This window comes from Boleophthalmus pectinirostris, unplaced genomic scaffold (genome assembly GCF_026225935.1).
Source record: "Boleophthalmus pectinirostris isolate CB_2022bp ecotype Guang Dong unplaced genomic scaffold, ASM2622593v1 HiC_scaffold_5, whole genome shotgun sequence".
NCBI classification, from domain to species: domain Eukaryota; kingdom Metazoa; phylum Chordata; class Actinopteri; order Gobiiformes; family Gobiidae; genus Boleophthalmus; species Boleophthalmus pectinirostris.
The window spans coordinates 22,699,815-22,717,038 of NW_026571404.1; the positions used below are offsets into that span (position 1 = coordinate 22,699,815).

The window sequence follows — 17,224 nt, forward strand, 5'->3', positions numbered from 1 at the left end:
TGGCATAAATAGTTTTTTGCCATCCTTGCATAGAAAATGTATTTCACACAGTTTTGCAGGTAATCAATCAAGACTTTCATCATCACAGTACAAAAATATAATACCGTTTCACAAAAATACATTTATATCATATAAACACAGGAATCCAATGACCTACTATTATGAACACTATTTTGGAAACACTTGGACAATAAACCACTACACAGTGTATTGTGTCCTATGAGGACCAGATGTATGCTGTCGTGCAAAGTATATTAAGTATTTTCTAAATGTTTAGTGAGTACACTGCAGCCTGAAGGCAGATGTCCAAACACGTAAACGCAAAGCAGGCCAAGGATTAATAAGAAATATTGTACTTTGAAAACAGTTGTGCAGTGGTCTATTGCATCTTGATTATATTAAACATTAAAAGATAATAAGTGGCACGATGAAATGCACCATAGTCATACAATTCAAATAAACACATGGCTTGCACTTGAATCTAAGGAACATATGTACCTGCTTATCTGTCTGTTCATATAACTTTTTGAGCACAGAAACAGGTTCTAAAAGGTTGCATCACTTGACAACACTAAATTCAGAATTTCTTTATAAATAGCACCATGGCACCCATGATGGAGTAGTACAAATCTAGCAATCACTTTTTTTTTTTCGACAGATGATAGTAGTAGTCACATCTAGAGGAACATTTCTTTGTTGATCCACATGAGCGTGCGCGTGTCATTTGGTTTGCACTCATATTCTATGCTGTTAAAGCTGTTTCCCCATTGACAGTGATCCCTCTTGTTATAGTTGTAAAACTTGACTTGCCACACAGTCTCAAACTGGCCAGCTTCTGTGAACTGAAAGAAAGGCATATGTATAGCACAGGTGATTAGTCACATTATGACATCATCAGGCTACAAAAATATTATTAAAACTAGAAATTATAAGAGTCATTATTGTTTTATTTTCCTACTCTTCTGCTACCCACTGAAGTTCACAAGTAAATAAAATCTCATTTAAGTCCAGTCAAATATTGAGCTATGCATTAGGAAGGGCACGAGATGTACCTTTGATATGCAGATTATATAAAAAGTATATGCAGCAGCAATGTTGTTATTAGGGAATTATTGCCATTACATATTATTAAGCAATAACAAATCACAAATAAAATATACATGACATCTGGCTTTTGTTGATGCACAGAATAATGGCTTTCAAAACTACAATACCTCTATGCTTATTTGAACAGGTTGTCTCTCTCCACTCTTGGTATGGGCCACCCCCTCTGTGTCATACAGTCCACTGTAGATCACAGACTGGGGGTCTTTAGATTGCTGTTCCAAAGGGAAGGTCACCCCACCAATGCTCATAGACCTGTACAGACGAGACAACACATGCACTCAAAGCCTGTTTCAATATTATAAGGTCATACACTGGCACAGTTGCTCAGTGGCCTTAAAATAAGCCTATACATTCACTTTGAAGGATGCAAAGTGATCATAATAAATTAGAAATATGAGCATATTATGGCTCCTTTAAAGCAAACAATTTCATTTGTATATCATTTATCTTATCTGTTATTATTATTTGTATCAACCGCTTGTCAATGCAAACAGCAAGGAAATTTACATATTTGCAATGCCCAAATTCTGTTGTCAAAAATGTTGAACCCTGTTCTCACTAGAATAACCAAGCATGTTACACAAGAATATCGTGTGTACAAAGCACAGGAGAAGAGTGCAATAACATAATGAGAGCCAAACTCCAAACCTTTAAGTGGATTTGACATGCTTTGTTTTGAGCACAGCCTTTAGGTGTTCATGATAAAAACCTAGCCTACTTATTTCTATCAACAATATTACCTACCTTATTAGTCTACCCTGTATTTACCCTTTTTTTTAACCTAATGAATTTTGATAGACATACTAATTTGATGCAACATATAGGCTTAACAATGAACAAATGTATTAGCTTTATAGAGGCAAAACACAGGTAATGTTTCATTTAATTGTAGTGTAAAAGGGCTGTTCATTGCCAAGACACTCTTAGGTCATTAGTGGTTTAACCCCAGATAATGGATTACAGGTAGGGACTCGCTATACCACAGGCAAAAATATGAAAAGGCTACCTACATGGCTTCGGATGCTCCAGGTTTTATGACTACTTCAATCTTGTACTTGGATCCGGTCAAGAGTTTGATGGTGCGTTTGTCCAAATCTGGCACCGTCGGATTTGAAGTAGACAGCGGTATTGTTAGGAAGCATTTTGAGAGAAATTCCTATCTTGATGAGCTGAGGAACGTCGGCCATGTTTCCATGAAGATGCTACGATATAGTGGCGTAATGAGCGGGATGCAGGGCGTGGACAATGGGCGGGTATGGATAAGCCTGTTCGGTTAGGAAATGCCTCGCGGAGTTTGGATCGGGAATAGCTGCGTTTTAATCCCGCTTGAAGCGGCGTGCGTTCACATAATCCCGGCCGAAGCGCTCCGTAATACTGTTCTCCTGTTGGATACAGGAGTTCTGAACAAGGGAGTAAATGGTTGCTAAAACAACATGTCATGTCAGACATAACATCGTGTAACTTTCCAATTGTATGCTACGTGTCTTTCAAATCGATGTCGCTGTCCGTGGTGCTGACACGATATAGCCTACTAATTAAGACTACACGTTTAATCCTGTTACAGTTTGCATATTTCATATCGTTCAAATATTTGATTGCGGTTCTTAAATTAAGATGTAACGACAGTTTAGTTGTTTCTGGGTGCGGGGACCACCGTCTGGGTATAATGCGTTTCAGTGTCAGTGGTATATAGGGGTTCTCATTTATTAAATTAATATATGAAGATTAACAGTAATCCAGTGTTCAGTTTAACACTGTATGGCGAACGAGCGACTGCGTGGCATAACCCCCCCCCAAAAAAAAAAAAACAAAAACAAAAAACAAAAAAAAAACAGAGACTTGCTCGGGCTATTAGAGCGGCAATCGTGTGACCTCCTTCCCAGCCATTGTAATAGCACCTGTGGGTTCACAAAGTCTTACCTCCACAAGGGGGCAGCCCTTGTGGGCAAACCAAATATAGGTCACCTAGTGCCCAAATGTAAACATCACAGTGATCTATGGACCATACACCAGCAGGTTAAGATACAAAAACAAGAGTAGTTATCTACACACCAACCCCAATTGTTGTAACAGCACAATTCTCCCAAAAGCCATTAATTACACTCCATGTACCTTTGTTCTTCTTCACAGGGCAAAGAAATTTAGAGATGGGCCTTTTCAACTGCCCCGTCTTTGTCTTCAGGTGCACACCTGCACTATAGTCTATTCTTGACAGGTTATGGCTGGCCACTATAGAAAGTGCAAGTAGTCCACATATATCTCCCACACCTGCAGCTGGTAGAACATGGACTCTTTGCAAGTCATTAGTGCAACATTTTCCACCCCTAAATCTAGTTAGCAAAAGCCCAGCCCCTGTAGGAGCTGGCTATTGAATGAGGTGCATTGATAGCTTGATCCACAGTGAAAAACATTTGCTAGGTCCTATTTGACAGTGATAGACTCTGTGATAGGACAGATACGACACATGAGGAACCACCTCTGCATAGATTCTATGTAGTCTCTGATAAATGCTGTGCATTCCTCTGTGGAATCCTTGTTTCTTTCAAGCTTCCTTTTGGGGCTCTGAATGTGCTGCTCCAAATGACAAAGTTATTTGAGCAAGTTAGTCTTTGTGTCCTGGATGTACAGTGTTTTCTCCTCCACACAGTGCTGAGACCCCATCATGAACAAAGCACACTACAATGGATTGCCATCAAACATTGTGCTGTACAGCTGTGGCAGAGTGGCTGCTAACTGCTGCTGTACGAACACTGATGTAATTTTATTCTGGGACACTCATGGCATGATAAACTACCATTGTACTCATGATCCAGGCAGTAGTGATTGTGAAGCTGAAGGGTGGACAGGGACATCACTTGACTTGACCTTTACTGTTTGAGTCTTTCAATCAGCCAGCCCCCGCAGCCCTTTTAACCTGAATCCTGATACCATTTTGTTTTTGTTGTTCATCCTCAGGCAGTATTGCAAACATTTTAAATGCTGTTGAAACAATATTAACATCTGAAGAGTTATTTTGTCATTTGTTTGCACAATTAAATAAATCGCTTCTTTTGCCCACTATCTTGAAGAGCACCTGGTAGACTACTTGCAAGATTCAGTGAGCACTCCTAGTGATCTATTGGTGATAAACTAAGCCAATTTTAGTCATGATGTAGACTTGGTTTGCTCCATTTTATTTTTGGTCTGATTCAGTTTTAGTTTCAGGTTTAGTCCTGATTAAGTACCAGTAAGACCAAGACTTATATATTTACTGATGCCAAAGATAAAGCAGGCTTGCATCGATGGTTGTTGTGCTTGATGAAGGGAGGGTGCAGGAGCAAGCATCTCCTCCTGGAGGCTGGACTGGAGGTGACTGTGGACTCTGCAACAGGGGGTGAAGAACTAGGCTGTGCTGAGCTAGAAGCCCAAGAAAGCCAATTACTGGCATGGTTCTGATCTCAATTATATATACCCTCTATTTATGAAATCCACAGCTAGATGCTATTTGTCATTCCAAAAAATGCAGTTCGCCCATGGGCATGTGTGACAGTGCATCATAAAGCAAAATCATTTGTAAACATGAACTGTTCTGTAGACTGCATATGTCCTGATATATAGGTCATGCCTCTTTATCTGTCATGGTGCTGGTTCGGTTCCTGTATCCACACCCCTGAAGCAGTCAGGACAGCTACTCTTCATCTCCCATAGATGTGTGCTTCTTCGTTTTCGAAGTCATCCCTTCTGAAAGAATGGGAACATATACTTGAAATGATTGAGAAATGTACATAATGGGACAATGTTTCAATAATCAAGAATAGTTGGAGGAATATCACTTATTCTTAATTAACAACAAATAGCACATAGATATACTAGACATATACTATAATGTAGAATACATGTCTATATGTGTAGATACAAAATAGACTATGATATGATGACTATAACACGATATGAAGACACAGAATGTTAAAACTAAAATTTCTGTTGAGAAACACATAACAGATGAATAAGACAATGGTGAGTTTGATTGATATTAACCCATGAATTTGACTGCAGCTTTTGCATTTGTAAAAGCTATAGTGTCATTGTCAACAAACTATGGGGAATTGCTGTGTTACTGTCTTATCAGGACATGGTTTCAATTTTGTTGAACAACCTATATTAATAAGATGTCACGAGACTTACAGAACCAAAATGCACAATCAAACTGTTTCTCAATATTAAGTTGAATTGTGTGTATACCATAATGAGTTCTGTTAGTCAATACTGTGCTCCTGTTGGATACAGGGGAATGAAGCAAAACAAGATGTCATGTCAGACACAAAACAATGTGTAACCTTCCAGTTGTATGTAATTCTTTGCATAGTGCATGTGATTGGATTGTTTTTCAAATAACTGTTTTTCATGGTGTTGACAAAACAATTAATAATTGAGGTTTTATCCTGATCATACTATTTTATTTCACATTATATTTGTATAATTGTTTTTGTTTACAGTTTTAAATAATGCAAATATGTAATGCAATGGGATTATGAAAACATAATACAAAATTAGATTACAACCAAGCACAGACATGGCCTATGTCACTATAATTTAGATGGTTGAGCCTTATTTGTTTCAGTTTTACTCTATAATACTTTCTATACTTACATTCAATAGCCCACTTTGCCTTGTAATGTTAAAAAGCACCGCTAGAGGACAGGCTTGGATCCAACATACTGCTCAAGACCTGCAATCTCTTCATGCTCGTGAGTGTAAATTGGAAAGCTGGTTTGGAATCTTTTTTTTATTTATTTATTTATTTTTTAATATTGTCATGTTGTGGAATGAGGGGTAAAATGTGCCAAGAATCTGATATACAGCCTGTGCCTGTGTTTTGGGATTTCACCTGTTATATTTACACTAATATGTAGTAAAGGGTGAGTTTTAGTGTCAGATAAATTCGAACAAAAATATTGTATTTATTTGACTTTATTATTAGGCTATTACCACAGTCAACCGAGCCAAGTAATCTACTTGAATTAGGAAATTTTATTTTATTTAGGATTTTCTTAATTTCACTTGAACTATATTTTAAAGGCTGAAATACTAGCATAAAGACAAATAATGTAGGCCTACCTATATATCTGAAGAAGAGTTTCTTGTAGAAGCTTTTGAACCGCACATTAGACTGTCCCTCCCGCGCTCTTTAGGTCAAAAGGAAACAGACCGAGTGTTTGGGTAAGAGAGAAAGTGTGGGAGGGTGGGAGAGCCCTCCCCTTAGGCAAATGTCAAGATGGATTCATTCCTTCAAAACCCCACTTTCCTGCAACCTCTCGCAGATGGTCCGAGAGTCCAAAGCGAACTGTAGCTCTATTACGCGCAGATGGGAACATGACGAAAAGACCATTGTAGAAGTTTTTTTCCGTCTAGTTGTAAAAGTCTCGACTGAGTCGTATCAACTACATGTGACAATTTGCCGTTTTGAGCGCTGCATTCAGCTGGTGATGCCATGCCGCGGAGCCACGCCGGCGAAGATAACAACAGCAGCACCGGGCTCTGGCGAAAAAGCTCGGGGGACCGCCGAGACTTGCCGCTCAAAGATGTGGAATCTGGACGCAAGATCATGAACAATACGGTGCGTGTCGGCGACTACGTGCCACCCGCGAGTGCGACAGGTGTGGCGGGGGACAGAAAGCAGGGCGCCCGGCTCAGTCTGCTGGGAAAGCCTCTCACCTACAGCGCGCAAAGCGGCCGTAGGAACGCACGTTACCGGCGCCTGCAGAATTACCTCTACAACGTGTTGGAGAGACCGCGGGAATGGGCGTTTGTCTACCACGCGTTTGTGTAAGTAGCTAAAACACATGCAAAAGTTGTGAGGATATTAATTTTACATTTCTGGTCAGTTCATTTTCATTTCATCAATAGGCTAAGAGTGTCAGTGACAGTTTTGGCAGTTTATGATGTGGTCATAGTTGGCTGTTGTTAGAAATGAGGCACACAATAACAAACAATAACCAACTTGGTGACAGACATGGATTCAAAGCCTTTTAAGCCAATTTAATCTATGACCTTTTACATGGAAATGTTACTTCCCCTGCCTCCTGCACACATCAGAGCAGATAGACTCTGGACCCAGGTCTGGAACATGGGTTTTAGATTCTTTTTTTTTTTTCCTGCACCTGCTGCAGCCAGTGCACAAAGTGATCTTGTTCCAGCGGTTTTTAAGCATTTGTTGTCCATTTTCCCCTGTTTATATTTTTACAAAACAAACTGGAAATAATAAAGTCACATGAATATGATGTGGACGTTATTATTATTGCATCAATACTCGAAGAACATTGTGAACTTTGGACGTTTTAGCTGTAGGATATGTGATCCGATAATCACAAAACGGTAAAGCACATCCTTCACTTTCTTCTTTTGGTCCCACTTTCACTTTCAATTTCCTTTGTTAAGACAACATCTATTGCAGATATTTTTCATTTTAGTTGCCAACAAATCAACTCTACACCAGGAGCTCTGTCAGGACTCACTGAATAATAGATGTGGTATTTACGTTTTTCCTCTGTAGCCTAAATCAAACATCAGTGCTAGAGACAAAACTATTTCTACTGCATAATTTCTTTATTAATTTCTCAAATAATCTCCCAATTTTGTTTTGTGCATATACCATTCTTCTGACATATACTGTGATTGGTCTGGTACCACTCCTTCCTTTTTAAAATCAGATACCCCATTATCTTTGAGACCAGCAAAAATTGGAATCGCAACAACTAATGAATGCCACTTGATTGGACCAAGTTTAGTCATACACACCTGCAGACATGGTTTCTTCATTTTGCTTTAGTCCTTGTGTAGTCCTAGTTCATCTGCACATTTAGATCCTATTTAGTTTCTGTTTTGTTTATTTGAATTTTTTTACTGAATGCATTCAAGATATGGCTGAATGAATGCAACAAATTGTACACCCATGCATCCTTTTTATTATCATATTATCATTTTTCAGACCATTATCCATTATCACATTTCAGACCATTGTGTAACTATGATTGCATCTCTATTTCTGCGTGTTAGAGAATTGTGTTGGATGAGGATTGCTGTGAGAAGGAGGAAGTGGAGCTGTCAGAGGTGGGGCCAGTGCAGCCGGATGTTGACGTTTTATTTGCCCAGGCCGGACAGCTGGGGTCGTGAGGGTTAAGTTGTTACATCTGCTTTTGACCAGCCTCCCACACTTTACTTGTGTTAGCCTAGTTTGGGTCAGCTGCATGCGTACTAATGATGCAATAGATTTAAATGGGTTCTGGTGAGAAAGTCCACTGGAAGATGATTAGATTTTTGATTGTGTAAAACAGCGTCTTTGGTGATGGTACTGAAAAGTTTATAGGCTTGTCATGATAATTACTATATGAACTTATCTTTCAATGAATGAAAGTTGGAACTATATTTTTGGGAGGCTCAATATCTATTGTTTGTATGTTTTCTTTGCACCAATAAAGTTTTATTTATTTTAAAAAAAAATTTGTAGTATTATAAGTTTTGAGTTGTAAACCATCGCCAAATGGCACTCACCATTGTTCTTCGTGGGTTTCTTCTTATTATTATTTTTCCTTGAAAATGTGATTTTGAGGGCCTAAACATTGTTTGAGGACAAGCAAAATTCAGGACAGTAATAGAGGACAATAAGACAAGTCAGAAGATAAACTGGCACATGCCCCTTTGTTGAACAGGAAGTCAGCCATCTTGGATCAAAAATTTGCCACCACTTTGTGTTGGCATCTAGTCCCTGTTTTTTTTTTTTTTTTTGGTCCAAATAAGGTCACATTTGATATGTCACATCAAGAGGCATAGGTTCACACCAGTGCAGGTTATTAATTGTTTTTTTTTTTTTTTGGATACTTCTTACAGTTTGCCCGTAGCACGCTGGCAAAAAAACACCTTAATTTTCAGTTTCTTTGATGACCTCTCACGGCCACAGGCATTGGCCCAGAGAGCTCAAAATCAAATCACAAATGCACGTTCTGGCCTGAAAGTATTGAAATATGAAGTCTTGTACACTATAGTGCCCCTAACATAGACATGTAATGTCAACATTATCTGATATGGACCACATCTGGGGATTAAATTCTATGTATCACTACACGCAAAAAAAAAAAAAAAAAAGATTACAGACATGGTGTATTTATCACGATTGGCCAACAGGGGCGCAAACACTCCACAAAAAAAAAAAAAAAATCTACCAAAATTAAAAAATATATCTACCAAATTTAGGGATTCAATTCTATGCATGATTACAAGCTAAAAAAAAATATTATGTACATGTGTCATTTTTCATCGTGGCCAGCAGGGTCACAATAACTCCCCCTCAAAATATTTCTGAAATGATTACACACACATGCTTAGTCCGATCGTGCTGAGATTTCTATCAGTTGTACACTGCATGACCCTGATATGTCAAACACAAATATTAGTATCTCACATGCAAAAATGTTACTATGGGCAGAAAAAAAAAAATGTTCACATTAATTCATGAAACTTTGCAGAACATTCACTGATGTGTTCATAAAAGTCAATGAGACCTATGCCCTAGTTTTTATACTTTTGCCTCTAAAGTCATTAACTTTTAAGAATTTTAAAGGCGCACTATGTAACCTTTCTGGTGGAGGGTCTCTTTTCATGCACAATCTTAGTCTAACAATATTTTTAATCATAAAGGTCATGTGATTTATGGCCTAGTTTCTATAGTTTGCATCTAGAACCAGTCACATTATCCAATTTTAAAGGTGCGCTATGTAAATTTTCTGGTGGAGGTTGTCCTAGGCGGCTGTCAGGAAGAGAGAGAGAGCTGGGGAGGTCATGAGTTGCGTGTTTTGAACTTTTGAATCTAGTCTGATATCTACAATTAACACTCCTAAATGAATAAAGAGAGCTCTGTTTTTGTATTGCACTAAGTCCAATTAAGAGTAGAGCCCGACCGATATGGATTTTGTTGTGGCCGATATGAAACCGATATAATGGTAGTTGGAGCTGCCGATGGCCGATATAATCGCCGATATATTTAGTGATGTAAAAATTCACTGTAAATCTTGAATTGTTTAAAAAACCTAGGTTTGGCTCTAGTGGATTCTAAACTGTTTTTTTTTTACTAGTGATGGGTATTCCAGTTTTTTTTTTTTTTTTTTTGGAGAACCGGCTCTTTTGGCTCGGCTCACTAAAGCAGCTGGCTCTTTCGGCTCACAAGCGACTCTTGAAATTGTTTTGTTGCAAGCAGGACTAAACCAGAACTGAACCAGGACTGAAAAAGGACTAAACCAGGACTAAAACAGATTTAAACCATGTGTAAAACAGGACTAAACCAGAACTGAACCAGGACTGAGTGTCGGGACTCGGTCTCTCCCTCACTAGAGCCCAAGATTAGTCCTGGTTTATTCATTTTATGCTGAACTGCAGCCAAATATGCACTTTTTTTTTTTAATCCTTTGCACACGCAGATTTCTGAAAGTTTCGTTTTCAGCCGCTGCTGCTGTCAAACTACGGGTCTACAACCGGCTTGAAGAGAAAAAGTGAGAAAAAGAGAAAACACGGCTCCCAATAAGAAACATGCTCCCGTTGTTCGCTTCAAAGAGCGACCCATCACTACTAGCTAGTAAATAAACAATCGCTATTAGCCTTTAGCCGTAAAAACGCGCGCGCCGGGGTAATTAATTATATGCATAAATGTGGATCATTCATACGTCTATTCACAGCTCATTTGCATATCAATGCTGGTTCAGTAGCAAATATACGGCCAATATAGTCACTTTACAATAGACCAATAGAAAACAGCCTGTTTATGTGCGGGAGCTACAGCAGCTAATCGCTAATAACAAATAGCGAAAACTAGCTTCAAAGTCGATGTATTTCCAACACTCACCGCTCACACAGGCTCCTCCTCACATCACAAGTCTGCACTAATAAAAGTCCTTTTAATCCAGACTCAAACCGATTGTCCGTAAAAATAATATAATCTCAGTGTTGCGCACCGATGCGGGTATAAACAATAGCACGTGAGTGAAGTGACGTGACTCTGGTGGTGTGTTCAGGGACAGTACGGACACAGACACAGACAAATGACTCCGCAGATAAATACTGATGTGAAGCCACATATTAAGACATTTATCTGTCTGTAAATTGGATTAAATGAACATAATGTAGAGTCTAAGCTTTATAACGAGGAATAACATGCCCACTTGAAATATCGGCCCATATCAGGAAGCATATCGGCCGATAGCTGGTATGTCTCGAGGTGCCCGTATCGGCCAATAATACCGGCCAGCCGATATATCGGCCAATAATATCGGCCAGCCGATATATCGGCCGGGCTCTAATTAAGCGAATAAGTTAATTTGCATTGTTCTTCTGAGGCTAACTTTTAAAATATTATTGAATATAACTATACTTACCTGTACTGCAGTATGGGAGTTCACAATTAAGGGAAGTGCTGTATTGAAGGATCCAACCTCAATCTGCTTAATGGGCAATTATTACTATGAGAAATATCAGCCAGTTATTCCTTTAAAATTAGGTTTTATAGATATAGTGTTACATGCAGAAATTGAAAATCAATGTATTTTTGCCCTATTCTTTACCTTGATGTAACAGCAGTATCAGAGGCCAGTACTGCACATGTGTAATTCTTATTTGGACTGGAGCTTGGATCACTTGGGTCTTCAAAAAGTACTGTTTCAATGGGCTCAGAAGCAGCCCTTTTTGTTCCATGTCCAGTCGTTTCTGAACTGTCCAAAAACTCCATATCATCTGGAGAGTTTTCTTGAAAAAAGACATGTCCAGAAAGCCTGGTGATATGACGTTCTCTGATTCTAATTCAGAGGTGTCCAATAAGTCCATGAAACCCAGCTCGCTCTGGGCTAGATTGTCCTGAGCTGCATTTGGTAATGGGAGTGTAGGAGGCTCCACAGGTACAAGTGGAGGAGGAGGCACAGGCCTGAACTGATGGGCGAATTCAGGGTCTGCAAACTCCTGCTCACCCTCCCAACCGCTCATGAAAACCTTTGGGCGGAGATTCCCTGATGCCATAGTTAAGATCTATGAAGAACTGTAAAGACAAAGCACAAAATAATTTATTGACTTATGGGAAAATTCTGCAGACTAAAAAAATTGTAAACTAAAATATCTAATAACTAAACTTAACTTAAAATCCAACCATTTTTATACTAGTTAATGATCAGTATTCCACAGTACATCTCAAAATCTGGTTAACATAACTTGAATTTTAAGTAATACTAGAAATGTCTTTGTATCTTGAGTTAGTCAGACCATTGCCTTTTGATAGGGTTAGGGTTTTACCATTTACCATTTTACCATTTTACACTGAAGTTGTTTGTCATTCGTCTATTTCCAAAATCTACAAAAGTTAAACATGATCACATTTAATTATTAAAACTTCTACACATCTAATTTTGACCAATGTAATGTTTTATTTTACTTTGGGATTACTTTTTTCCCAATCTAACTTCACAAAAACTGATGACTCTGATTTCTCCGAGCTTCGAACTACTGCCCTACATTAGTTTTGCATGACCTGATCAATATTTATGCATCAGATGTGTTAAGATATGCTATAATATCATAACTCAACTCAAACTCAGCTATGAAGAAACACAGATTTTTGTGTGATTCCAAAAGACTGAGTTTTAATTATTGTTTCAAACAATCACTCACCTGTTCTCAGAGAACAGTAGATTTAAACGTTTGGAGGCTTTAAATTGTGCTCGTGGAAAGTTGAGGAGAGATCGTGTGATGTGGCTTCCTGTACGGTCACCAGATCAAAGTGAAGTCTGGTACCAGTGCAGCTGAACTTATATAGCAACACACATTCTGAAATTAGCGTCAGGGATTGGAATGCTGACTTAAATGTTATGTTGTTTTTGTTCAACTAATGATACAGAGTAGGTTTTTGCATTCAGGTAAATGGATTTGATAAGAACAGTTATTGTGGATGTCATGTGTCCTGTCTAGTGTCCAGTCTTGATAAATCTACACCATCAAACAAAAGTTATGACACACTTTTTCATTAATTTTTTTGTCTTTATTTCCAGACAAATAAAAATAGACTGTTTTGAACCCTGATTTTCAGTTGGGTTTTTCTTGACCCTTACAGCTGTGAAGTGAAAACAATTTCAGGACACTTCATCATGAACCTCATTAAAGGTTGTATGGAGGATTTTTTTTGGTTTCAAATTGTCAATGATAGCATTATAGAGATGCAGTAGCCTTGTAATTATGATGACCAAAAAAAAGAGAATAAAAATTCATCAACTCTGGACGTGGTGGGGCTAAACATTTGCCAATAGATGACAACACTGCCTCGTTATCTGTTAGCTGACAGGCTGTCAATCAATCTCCCTACGTTTCTAGCGTAACTGACTTGCCTGCGCGCCGCCGGTACGTGGTTTACGTACGCCTGTCACGCAGTCCACAGACGCAAGCCGCACAGACGCTGTTTACTCCACCAACGCAACAGTTCTTAGCGGCTTTTTTTGACCTATATCTTCCTCGCAGTTAGCACAAAGTTTGTTGCAATGGCAGACAAGAATCCAGGAGCAGTTAGCCGCAAAAGAAAGTCAGTTTTTGAGATTGCTGAAAGAAGAAGACAAGGGGAAAAGCAGCGAAGCCAAACTAAGGTGATTCTTGAAGATTCATTCCAGCGATGGCGCAACTGAAGCAGACGCAGGGTCTAAAGACTGACGCATTGGTCGCCAAATTACTCCTGGACAGGTCACTTCTGCTTATTATGAAAACGTACTTTATTTCCAAGAGCTAGTCAAACGTTTTTCAGGACACGAAAGCGATATCCTATGTCTGAAAACGTAATTTTCAATGCAAAGAAAGAGTCCGCTTGCTGCTGCGTGCTGTAGCTAGTTCATTCGCACTGAATCTCCGCGCAACCTTCTCTGCACCCCTTTCCTGCTCTTCTCCTCGCTGCCCGATCCGCTCTTCCCCCTGCTCCTCACTTCTTCGGGCACGGAATCTCCGCGCACCGCTCCCCTCTCCTCTCTCCTCTCCTCTCCCTGCTCCGCTCTTCTCCCTGCTCCTCACTTCTCCGCCTTGCCTAACCAACACTGTAGTTAGTTGTTTACAAGTCATGTGCAGCGCACCGGCTGTAAACAAACCTGTTTCTGGCGTAACGAGGAGGCGGGGAGGAGGCGTTTCTACGTAGGGAGCTGTAGGGTTTCACACATGCGCAACATTTGAAAAAGGACAAACAGTCGCTGGATTTCTCGTTCCTTGGAAAATCCTCTATACAACCTTTAAAAGAAGGCCAAGGGTTTGCAGCACTGTCAACACAGAGCAGTACTCTTGTTCATGTAATTGAGTAGCTTTTGGTTGTTTGTATTTTCCATTACATTTAAAGTCAGAGTACAGCACCCAAGTCTCAGTCCTCTCTCTGCTCCTTTATAAACCGACAAAAACAACAGCGCTGTATCACCTGCCCTGATTGGCCAGTTTAAACTGAACTCAGTTTAAACTTAACTAAGTTTAATTCCTCATGTTTCATTATTATAACCTCTGATTTTAACATGCACACACGTAGATAACCTTTTAGACCCTGGTGCAAATGAATTTTTAAATCTTGTATGGATTTTGTATGGAACATGGGTAAAAATAAAATAAAATAAAATAATGAAGTGGAAGACAACATTTTGATTTGATTTTACAGTACATTTTTTGGTCACTGTACCCCACTCAATTACACAGAAATTCTTAGTTAAACTTATAGGTTCATAATGATTTAAGCCGCTATACCCAAGTTTTAGGCCAGAGCACCAGAAGCTGGCGAAGGGGCTATTAGTATTGCAAAGTGATGCGATGCTAAGAGTAGCCAGGAAGTGAATTGATGTGAAGTGATTTGCCTGTAGTGGCCAGGGACCCTTGCTGTGATGCAGGAATGCACCAGAACTTTCCGAAAATGTATAGTTTAATGTAGAAAAAAGTAGAACATTGTTCTCCTATCAGAAAATTTTCTTCTAACCAACCCACCTGTTTTTCACCTAGTGAACAGTGGCAAAAACTTACAAAATTTGCCCAACATTAAAATGCGCTTCTCTAATTTGCAATTTCCAAAAATCAATAAAATGGCACATAAGCGCTAGCCTGATTCATCAGCCAGTTTCACTTTGTGGAAACCATCTGACCTTGCAGCATTAGAATTAGTTTCCTCAACGGTAGGCAGGTGCTTTTTTTATTTAACCAATTTATTTAACCAATCACTGCTATCGTCATGCTATGTAATATGCCGCTAACAGGGCTAACTGGTATATTAAGCTTTTCCCAAATCCCGTAGGAAGAAGTCTTTTCCCCTTGATAAAATTCACCAAACATTCTCTTTGTTCCAGGTATAAAGCCTCGATCTCGACTCTTCTCTGATTGGGTGGTGCCTGGACTCGCACTTCCAGGGTTCTTGAAAACCATCTAGTGTATTCCAATTCCTGACCTAGTCGGTGGAGAGAAATGAAATTGAGCGGAGGCACTAGGTGGCACCAGCCTGACTACATCAGCGCCACCACACAAGAGAAAAAATGCATGTCTTAAAAGTATGCGAGCATGCAAGTCGACCTACATTACATGTAGCTTACGCTCCTAGTGTAAATTCTGGGTTACGGTGTCCGTGCATCAAAGCTGCAAAAATTGCACAAAATTTATGGCATTTTGCATCTATACAAATGGCTCCCATATGTGCATATGAACTCCAATTTCAGTGAAAATTTATGTTGGTGGGGCATGATGTTTTTGGGGCATGGCGTTTGTGGGGCACAGGTTTTGCAGGCGCAGCATTGGTGCACGTGAGGGCCAATCATTGCCGACATATTTAGCAATTGTAACTTGTTGCATGATTAACAGGCAGATTAGCCAGTCAGGGATATGCATGGTCTGTCTGTATCAAAACAAATATAGATGCTTAAAAAGATAAAAGAGAGGAAAAAAATATCACACAGTACTGTGAAAAACATTGCTGATTTCTGCAGAATCAATGAGCAAAGCATAAGAGCGACTATAAGACCATATTATAGTCACTCTTATGCTCTTATAAGACCATATTTTGTTTCATATGCATCACTGATAAAAAAATAAAAGCAAATCTGGTTGCACGATCATGTTTGGTTCTGGTTTGGGATGCGACGAAGGGCATGGTGTCCAGACTGACTCAGTTTGTATAAAAATACAGAGAGATACCCCTCACGCTCTCCTTGGGGTCACATAGACCCGAAGAAACTTTTTTTTTTTCCTTCCCGCTCTCTTGGAGCGGGTCAATCAGACCCAAAAATAAATTTTCTCGCCTGTTGTTATGGTTGAAGGCATTTAAATAAATATATGTAGAGATGCGTTTCAGATAGGCTCTAAAGGACAAACAGCTGACACCCACACCTGACACAGATGGATCTGTCCAGTAAAGCTGCTGCTAGAAGTATTTGATACTCATAATAAAGGCCCTAACATATCTATGTATATTGCATACTTTTAATTAGTATTAATATTTGCATAACTGTGTCAATACCCACATTTTGCTAACTCATGAAGTTAAGTGAAGTTGACATTAAGTTTGCAACACAAAATTTCCCTTTTTATGAAAAACAACATGTTTTAAATGGGAGATCATTACTGGGTGTTCATATTTATGATTTAGTAAACATACTGTCACATCTTTAGCTTCATTGTCCTTCTATTACCATTATTTTCAAAATATTGGTGTTAAATATCTGATTCAAATGAGACTTTTTCTAGTGTATCATAGCAGGGATCATATCGGACAGGCTGTGTAAATATTCATTTTGCTGTGTGAGTCAGATGACATTCAAATAAGTGGATTTCCTCTTTGCTCATGTCCATCATCACTGCTCTAACGCTGAGTGACATGACGTGGACTCCACAGCTAATGAATTCTCCATGCACAAGTGCACCTCCACCACCACAGGACAGCCACAGAATGCAGACTGCTAATATTTACTCAAATGCTACATGCACCGGCATTTTAAATAAACACGTTCACACGTGGTCAGATTTTTTTTTTAAATTGCTTTGATCACTAAACTCGTATTGAGCGGCTAGGAAACAGATGCTAGACTGGATGTGTTTATATCTAAGGTGTCAGTGAATGCTT

At 39.1% G+C, this 17,224-nt stretch overlaps 2 protein-coding genes across 2 annotated transcripts in view; one reads left to right on the forward strand and one right to left on the reverse strand.

The window, feature by feature from the left end:
* Positions 1-677: 677 nt before the first annotated feature.
* On the reverse strand, positions 678-2,294 carry cnrip1b (cannabinoid receptor interacting protein 1b). The gene is given in 4 exon segments (XM_020921564.2): positions 678-842; positions 1,215-1,359; positions 2,118-2,192; positions 2,194-2,294. Coding segments are annotated over 4 exon segments (486 nt in total).
* Positions 2,295-6,425: 4,131 nt separating this feature from the next.
* LOC110156911 (potassium voltage-gated channel subfamily KQT member 5-like) overlaps positions 6,426-17,224 on the forward strand; it is a 66,882-nt gene continuing 56,083 nt past the window's right edge. Inside the window, exon 1 of the mRNA XM_055162617.1 lies at positions 6,426-6,912. Within this exon, the coding sequence (XP_055018592.1) occupies positions 6,578-6,912 (335 nt within the window). The 5' untranslated portion in view covers positions 6,426-6,577. The remainder of the gene's footprint in view (positions 6,913-17,224) is intronic.